We start from the raw sequence: 8,237 nt of genomic DNA, 5'->3' as shown, positions 1-8,237 counted from the left end.
AGAAAACAGCCCTGAAGCATGAAGCCCTGAGGACAGTGCGGTTCTGACCCACATGCCATACATTTGGGCCTCAGCTGTGTTTCAGCTCCAGAAAAGCCGCAAAACCAGACAAGCAGCGCCAGGGCTGTCATCAGGACTCGTGGCCTTGACTAATGACCCTGCCCTGGCGCTGGTAGAGCCCAGGACCCTGAAAAGACACACTTGGAAAGCAGAGGAATATGCTGTTGGGCCCTGGGCCTTCCCTGAAACCCCGGCCCTTAAAAGCCCCCAGCGTGCTCTCCCTCTGGGACACTCCAAGGGCCCTGTGCCTCAGTGTCTCTTCCCCTGAGCCCATTTCCGCAATTCACTTCTGTGTGGCTTTCGGAGTAAACTTGCTCTTAAAGTCTGAGTCTGGGGTCTGAGTTCTTAGCCAGAACTCCAGTACTGAGGGTGCCAAACCACGTTCCCGTCTGTCTGACTGCAACCCGCGGTTAATGTCCTGGTGGGGTTTTTGCCACCAAAACAACCGCAGTTCACTGCCTGGGCTGACACATGCCTTTACTTTATCCTGCTTAGTTTGGGGGTGGGGGCAGTGAGGTGAAACTTAGGAAGGAAAAAAATTAAATTACATGTGGTCACACCATTACTATGTTGGCTCAACAGCAGTACACTTATTATATTTTTGTGACATTTAAAAAAGGACAGATCACTCCTTTAGGTCTGCCCTGGACAGTTCCTGGCGGTGGCCACTGCGCAACTGGATTATGGTTTTCTCAAGTCAACTTCTTACCTTCCTTTGTCCGTCCCCCACCCCCCCACCCCCTCCTGGGGAGAGGGTGGGAGAGGGTGTAGGGGCAGTACCTTCCTCTCCTTGGGGAATGAGCTCTCCTGGCCTGGCATGCCCAGCACCAGGCGGGCACCGCAGCAACTATGGGGTCACAGCCCATCCCCAGAGGAGCTATTTGCCTGTGGGCCAGCTGCTGGGACAAGAAGCCCACTCAACCCCGATTAGCCTTTGTGTCCCCCGAAGAGTGGTCTGCAGCTGGCTCCTCAGGGTGGCAGTCCCCATGTCAAAGTGCAGGACAGGCTGAGCAGAGCTTAGGACACCAGCCCTGTCCCCCCACAAGCCCGCCAGGAAGGTGGCCCTGGCTTCTATGGACCACAGGCCATGGCCCATGGGGGGCACTGGATCGCCGCCTGGTGTCCTGGGTCTGCACAGTGGCCAGCCTAGCTGCCCACGCAGCTGTGGCCAGGCCCTGGTGTTGCCTTGGGGAGGCCCCTCTGCCTGGTGGCAGAGTTGTCACAAATGGTCAGGAGAGGGAATGGATCAGGTTTCCCCCCTGGGAGGCATGCAGAGCCCTGCCAAGGTTGCCAGTGGAGGTGTCTCAACACCCCTGCAGACTGTTTGGCCTGAGAAACCCCCTGGAAAAGGCCCCTGCTCCCTGTGGCCAGTGCCCCCAGGGCTACCAGTTAAGTATGGCACCCCCACTTGAGAGGAACAAAATAGAGGTGGTGTTGCCCGCCCTGGGGTGAGCCCCAAGCTGTCCATGGCACCAGGTGGTCCACTTTGACCCGTCCATCCATGCCCCCCCCCCCCCCCCCCCCCCNCCATCCCCCCCCCCCCCCCCCCCCCCCCCGCCGTGAGGAGGACAGGGGATCCTGCCCTGTGGTCCTGGGGCTGAAGCCTGAGGACTGTGGCTGCTGCTGCCGCAGGAGACGGGGTAAGGAAGGCCCTGCACTCCCTACCCTCAACCAAGGGCGTTCCTGCCCCCCCCCCTCCTCGATGTGGAGCAGTGGGCCCAGGGAGGGCCAGTGGCCTGGTAGGAGGCAGGCCAGGAGGGTGCAGGGACAGCAAGGCAGGGTTGTGGGAGCGCTGGGCGCCTGGCCCTCCCGTGCAGCCAGCAGCTGTTGGTGACATCCATAAGGATGGCTTTGTTTACACTGGTGCCCATGGTCCCTGCGGGAGGGTGTGTTACCTCCAAGCTGGGCAGCAGGCAGACAGTCATTTGTGGCCTCAAAGGACCTGGCAGGCAGCCTTTGTGGGCGGCCTCACCCGCCCCGGAAGGAGAGGTGCTTGAGGTACTTTCTTCCCTCTCGCTGCCTTCCCAGGCTCCCCAGGGAACTGGTCAGGCCAGCTCCTCCCGGCCCCTCCCCACAGTTCCTACCAGAGAAACCATGAGGCTGATGTCAGACCGGAAGGAGTGTCCTGAGGTCACAGACGTGGAGGGAACCCAAGCTGGGGTGCGTTGGGGTGCACAGGCCTGCTCCAGGGGCCTTGCTCCCACCAGCCCCCTCATGGCTCACAGAGCACAGGTTACTTCCCTTAGTGGACCCGGTGGACCCGGTGGACCCAGGCTCAGGAGGCCTAGGAGCTTACTCCGGGGAGGGAACTGCAGTGCACAGGAGGGGTGAGCGGCAGAGGGCCTGGGATACAGGGGGTTGCCTAAGGGGACTGTGGGTGGGACACAGGAGGGGGACGGAGAAGGATTTGGGGACAGGACATGGAGTAGGGCTGAAGGAACCTGAGGGATATTAAAAGGACTGGACCTTCCTGGATGGTGTAGCTCAGTGGATTGAGCGCAGGCTGCAAACCAAAGGGTCGCAGGTTCAATTCCCAGTCAGGGCACATGCCTGGGTTGCAGGCCAGGTCCCCAGTGGGGGCCATGTGAGAGGCAACCACACATTGATCTTTCTCCCTCCCTTTCCCTCTCTCTAAAAATAAATAAATAAAATCTTTAAAAAAATAAAAGTACTGGATCACAAGTAACAATGGGCCCGCTACCCCCGACCTTCCTGACCATTCCCACCCCTCCAGTTCATCGGTGAATCCTCCCTGGACTGGACGGAGGTGCCGGCTAGGCAGCAGCTGCCTTTGAAATACATGGCACCCCAGGTCCCCACAGGGGTGGTTCTCTGGCCCCTGTCAGCACAGGGTTGTGGGCCAGAGCCTTAGTCCACTGAGGCTTTCTCTCCTGGTTGATGGTGTGCGGGGTCGGGCTGAGGTGGGCAGCCCTGGGCTGCCGGGGCAGGAGGCCCAGGCTGCTTCCCTGGTGTCTGGTTACCCGCTGGCGGCAGACAACCCTTCCTGGGTAGAAACCCAACGCGCCACCGCGGGGGGAGGGGCAGGTGCCAGCTGCAGGTGGGGGAACGAGCTCAGCCTCGAGCTTCCTCGCCTGGCGGGAGGTCTTTGCTCCCCTCCCGCGCGGGCTCCCGATGCGGGAGGTGCCCGGGGTTGGGGCAGCACCCGCTTCCTGGTAGGTCTCGGGGCTGAGAGGCACTGGCGGCCTGTAAGGCAGTCCCGGGCTCCCGGAAAACGAACGCAAGCCCTTGGTCTCTGCCGGCCTTTCGGGCAGCCCCGCGCCCGGCTCTGCCTGGAGAGAGAAAAAGGCAGAACCGGAATCCGGGAGACGAGGCGCCTCGGAGCCACTTGGTCCCGCTTTCATTGCGCCGCACGCCAACCGGGCTGGGAGGTCGCGCCGCGGGTGGGTGGCGCCCTCCAGGCCGACCCGCGACAGTGGGGCTGGGCGGCGGAAGGTCTGCCAGCGCCCGCCTCCTTGCGCGCGGCCTCGGGTCAGCGGGTTGTGGGAACCGGCGCGCCCTGCCTGTGCCCACCGTGAAAGGCCCAGCTGCGTCCCGCCTCCCCGGACTCCAGATTTCTACTTCGGGAAGCCTCCATACTCCCGACCGCTGCTTTTGCCTTCTGCCCCGGCCGGGGGCTGGGGGGGGGGGGCGGGGGGCGCAGAGAGAAACCATTGCAGCCCGGGTCGGGATCCCCTGTGTGTCCACCCCTGCGGGGAGGTCCTCTCCCACGCGGGCTCGCTGGCGCCCCCGAGCGTCCGCTAGGGGCAGCAAAGGCGCTGCTGGAACCCCAACGCGGGGGACTGGGGTCCCCAGACAAGGCCTATCTGAGAGGAAAGACCACCCACATCTGGGTCACTGCCTCGTTTATTTGCTAAGAAGGCGAACCGGCTGCCTCCGAAGTCCGCTGCTGCTGGGATCCCCCACGGAATCCAGAGCTCAGTGTGGGGCGAGGGCGCCCCTCTCACAACTGCTGCGAAGCCAGGATCTCGGGGTTTTCGTAGCAGTGGGCCTCCCTGGGGGCGACGGGAGTCGGGCAGCAGCGGCTCACCAGACGGTCCCAAAGGCTCCAGGGAGCGCACCCGAGGGGGAGCCAGGCCCAGGACCGAAGGGGGCGGGGCAGCCAGGCTGACCGTCGCCGCTGCAGGACGTTGATCAGGACGATGAGGAACACCAGCGCCACCACGGACCCCCCGACCGCGGCCAGCACGGTGTCCCCCGCCAGGGAGAGCCCGAAGGCGGCCAGGGGCAGCAGCAGGAAGCTGAGCAGTAGGTAGGCGACCGCCACCCAGCGGTAGCGGGCGGTCAGGTCTCCGAAGCCCTTGGCCAGCGGGATGGGCAGCCGCAGGACGGGCACTACGTACCACAGCAGGAAGCCAGCCAAGTTGAAGAAGAAGTGGATGAGGGCGACCTGGGGGGCAGGAGGGCGGGCAGGGCCTGTAACACGGGGCCCCCTGGGCCTCGCAGGCTGCTGCTCAGCCACCCTGGCAGAAAGGGCAGGAAGCCCAGAGCCATCCCTAGGTGCAGCTCACGGGCAGAGACCGGCCACCGGGAGGGCAGGTTCTGGCTCCTGCACCACCCCCCACTTTGGGGGGTGGCCGCACTGCCCACAAGCAAGTGCCTGGATCCAATGACCCCACCCCACCCCCCAGGGCTGGCTTAGCTTGCCCAGCTTCATGCCCAGTGATGCGGCTCCTTCTCATCCCTCAGTGGGCTTGGCCACCCAGCCCTCAGCCCCGGGCTCGGGAAGGGTTTCTATGGGGGGAGGTGCAGCGCCCCACTGGAGGAAACACACCCGTCCAGGGGCTGCTGGACCTGAGGAGTTGGTGCTGGTGGGCACGGTAGTGAGGGCGTCCTGGTGGGGAGTGCAGCAAGGCCCTGCTCAGGAGGGTCTGAGTGGACAGCTGGGGACTGGCAAGGGCCTGGGCTTCTCCCTTCCTATGGGCAGTAGCCCAGCAGGATTGGGCTTCTGGGAGCTGCACCTGTCTGGGCGCCCATGCTCAGCTGCAGCTGGGGGCCCCCTGGAGTCAGCAGGACTGGACGGAACGGGGCACAGGGTGCTGAGCTGGGGGCTAGGGGGGGCTTCCCGGAGGCAGGGGCTGCCCAGCACAGCAGGGGCATGGCATGTTGTCCAGGCAGGGCCTGTTGGGCTTAGGTGACCAGTCGGGGGGAAGTACCCTGGAGAGGGTAGAATAGCGGTGCTCCAGGCCCCCCAGGGGCAGGAGGCCTGGATGGAACACAGGCAGGCACATAGGGTGAGGAGGTGGAGGGAGAGGGAGAGAGGTGCTGAGGGCACCTAGGACTGCAGCAGGGCTGGGGGTCCCAGGGATGCCCACAGTATCCTGGGTCCAAGGGGATGGGGCAGCTGGTCTGGGTAGGCAGCTGGAAGTGGGTCCCGGAGGGCCTTCAGCCCATGTTCAGGCCCGGACCGGCCTCTCATTGCCTGTCCACAAGCCTGGATGCAGGGGTTTGGGTGTGGGGAGGGCTGTACCTGGAGGGCACTGAGCAGCACGTTGGAGGGGCTGGCCAGCGCAGCCAGCAGGGCTGTGGTGGTCCTGCCGATGTTGGAGCCCAGCAAGAGGGGGTACGCCCGCTCCAGGCTGATCACCCCAACCCCTGGTGCAGTTGGAGGTCAGCTAGGGCCCTGAGCCCACGCCCCACGGCTGGGTGCCTGCCCGCCAGGCTCACCCCGAGCGGCACAACAGCTGCTGTGAAGACGCTGCTGCTCTGGAGCATGAAGGTCAGGCCCGCGCCCACCAGGATGGCCAGGTAGCCACTGAGCCAGCTGACGGGGAAAGGGAAGTCTAGGGAGGAAGCCGGGTCACCCCCAGCCCAGCCTCCCCACCCCAGCCGGGCCCCCAGCCCTTGTCCTGTGTCCAATCGCACCGGCATTGATGGCTGTCCTCACAGCCTGGGCCACCCGGCCTCGCAGCATGGAGTTCAGTAGCTTGACGATGAGGACCAGGCAGGTGGACAGAAGGAGCAGGGAGCCGGCCAGCAGGATGAAGCCCACAGCCAGGTCTGTGAGTGGGGTGCCTGCGAACAGGTGGTAGCCTGGCGGCAAGGCAGGGGAGGGTAAGCGGTGGGGCGGCAGCCCTCCTGTGGGGCAGGCAGGGACAGGTGGGGGGGCGCGGGGCCTCCCAGGGCAGCTGCTCTGCGGTGGCCAGTCCACAGCTACTGCTATTCCCTGGGGTCTGGGTGGACAGACAGGGTGGGTTCAGGGCAGGCTCAGAGCCAGCAGGGCTGGACAACTCAGCAGGTTGTTGGGCAGCAGTCAGAGACACCTCACTGTGTCCGCCCTGGTACTGCACCAGCGCTTAACGAGGCTGCTGTTGGTGGTGTTGCCCGAGGCGCTGCTGGCTATCAGGTCCGCATCCAGCTGCGGACAGAGGGGTTTCAACCCTGTGCTGGGCTCTCAGGAGGCTGGCCGGAGCTCTGGCCACTGTGGGGCCCGGATCCTCCTCCTCTGGGCCTGTGGGGCCTCCAGGGGCAGCCACCGGCCTCACCCATACAAGGAGACGTGTGAGTGGCTGTGTCAGCACCTTGAGGATGTCCGGCGTGCGCCCACAGGGCTGTGGGCTGGTGGCCCCCAGGACCAGGGTGCTGAGTTTCTCCAGTGGCCCCGTGGCGCCCTCCAACGGCAGCAGCAGCGCCACCGTGAGCCAGTTGAAGATGCTGTGCACAGCCGAGCCACCGAAGGCCCTGCAGCCGAGGAGCAGAGCGATGGGCAGGATCTGTGGCCTGGGCTCCCCAGGGAAGGCGGTCCCAGCCCCCCCACACTCACCTCCGAAACTCCTTCTGGTCCCCCGACTGCACCATAGAGACCAGGGTGCGGGTGATGGACGTGCCCACGTTGACGCCCATAATGATGGGCACAGACGCCTGGACGGTCAGCACTGTGGGGCAGTGGGGTGTGTCAGCCTCCCGCACCGACCTCCCCCCATTGTCCTGGGACAGGAGGAATACTCACGCTTGGAGGCCACCATGCTGACCACGATGGCGGACGACATGCTGGAGCTCTGCAGGAGCACTGTGGCCTGCACCCCAATGACCAGTCCGGCCACGGGGCTGGACAGCACCACGTCGTCCATGAAGACATCTCCAGCCACTTTGCCTGCCCCTGGGAGAGGTGCGGTGAGGCCGAGGTGGCCCGGCTGCCCACCCGCCCCAGCCACCCTGCTGGCCACTCACCGCCCAGCAGCTGGAGGGCTGAGCTCAGGATGTCCAGCGAGCAGATGAAGTGGTAGAGGCCGCCCAGGAGCCCACAGACCTTGAGGAAGACGCAGAGTCCACACAGCAGTCCGCGGGCCACGCTGAGCTCTGAGGGCACAGGGCAGAGCTTTCCACAGCCTGCCCCGGCCCGCCCCCCTCCCCCTCCCCGGGGTTGCCGCCTCCTTGTCCCTCCTCCGAGGAGCCTAGCTGCCCGCAGGAGAGAAGAGGGGCAGGCAACCCAGCAGAGCGGAGCAGAGCGGAGCGTGGTCTTCATGGGGGGCTCCCCTTTTGGTCAGACGCCCTCCTGCTTTCTCAGGGGTTCTCAGTTGCTCAGACTCTGAGGAGTCGGAGGCCCCTCTGGCCAGTTTTCTGGCACCTCCAGACCCACTTCTCCAGGACTGGCCAGTGTCCTCCAGCTGAGGGAGGGCCCAGGGGTCCATGTTTCCCTCCTCCAAGGCAGGGGCAGAAGTGGAGGCCCCTGCAGGGATCAGGGTCAAGAAGAGCCAGGAACCTAACTGTTTCCTGGACACCCCCAGATGGGTTCAGAAGAGGGTGGGGGACCATGGCACACGGACTTGGGCTGAGGGGCAGAAGCAGGAAGTGGAGGGCGCCAGTTCATCTGGCCTTGACTGGGGTTGTCCTGAGCCCCGACCCTGCCTGCCCAGAGCCCCAGGGGGTGGGGGAGGGCCAAGGGCTGGGCTCCTGGTACCTGCATCTCCTAGACTCTGGTCCACTAGGGCCAACCGTGTCCAGGATGCGGAGGTTGACGTGGCCACTGGCGAGGGAATTTGGCACGGATTTCCGGCAGAGGCAGACCCAGGCCCAGCCCGGATCTGTGGGCGGAGGGCAGGTCAGACCCTGCTCCTGCCCCTGCCCTGCCACGTCCCCAGACCCCTAACCTGAGAGTCTAGGAGCTGTCCTCCTTCCCCGCCCCTGCCACCTTGGGGACCTCCCCTGTCCTCCGCCCA

General features: G+C 64.9%; 1 protein-coding gene across 1 annotated transcript; it reads right to left on the bottom strand.

Annotated features, from left to right (window-relative positions):
* Positions 1 to 3,906: 3,906 nt before the first annotated feature.
* On the bottom strand, positions 3,907 to 7,805 carry SLC34A3 (solute carrier family 34 member 3; the record flags this gene model as incomplete). The annotated part of the gene is made up of 11 exons (XM_037036902.1): positions 3,907 to 4,468; positions 5,549 to 5,673; positions 5,733 to 5,861; positions 5,944 to 6,102; positions 6,134 to 6,251; positions 6,347 to 6,436; positions 6,564 to 6,759; positions 6,842 to 6,953; positions 7,028 to 7,171; positions 7,249 to 7,377; positions 7,658 to 7,805. Coding segments are annotated over 11 exons (1,797 nt in total), but the record flags the coding sequence as incomplete, so codon positions are not given.
* Between the last annotated feature and the right edge of the window lie 432 nt (positions 7,806 to 8,237).

Source organism: Sturnira hondurensis, unplaced genomic scaffold (assembly GCF_014824575.4).
Source record: "Sturnira hondurensis isolate 20B ecotype Veracruz unplaced genomic scaffold, ASM1482457v3 Scaffold0022908, whole genome shotgun sequence".
Lineage (NCBI taxonomy): Eukaryota > Metazoa > Chordata > Mammalia > Chiroptera > Phyllostomidae > Sturnira > Sturnira hondurensis.
Note: the sequence above shows the minus strand (reverse complement) of the source record. Positions and strands in the feature narration are given on the sequence as shown.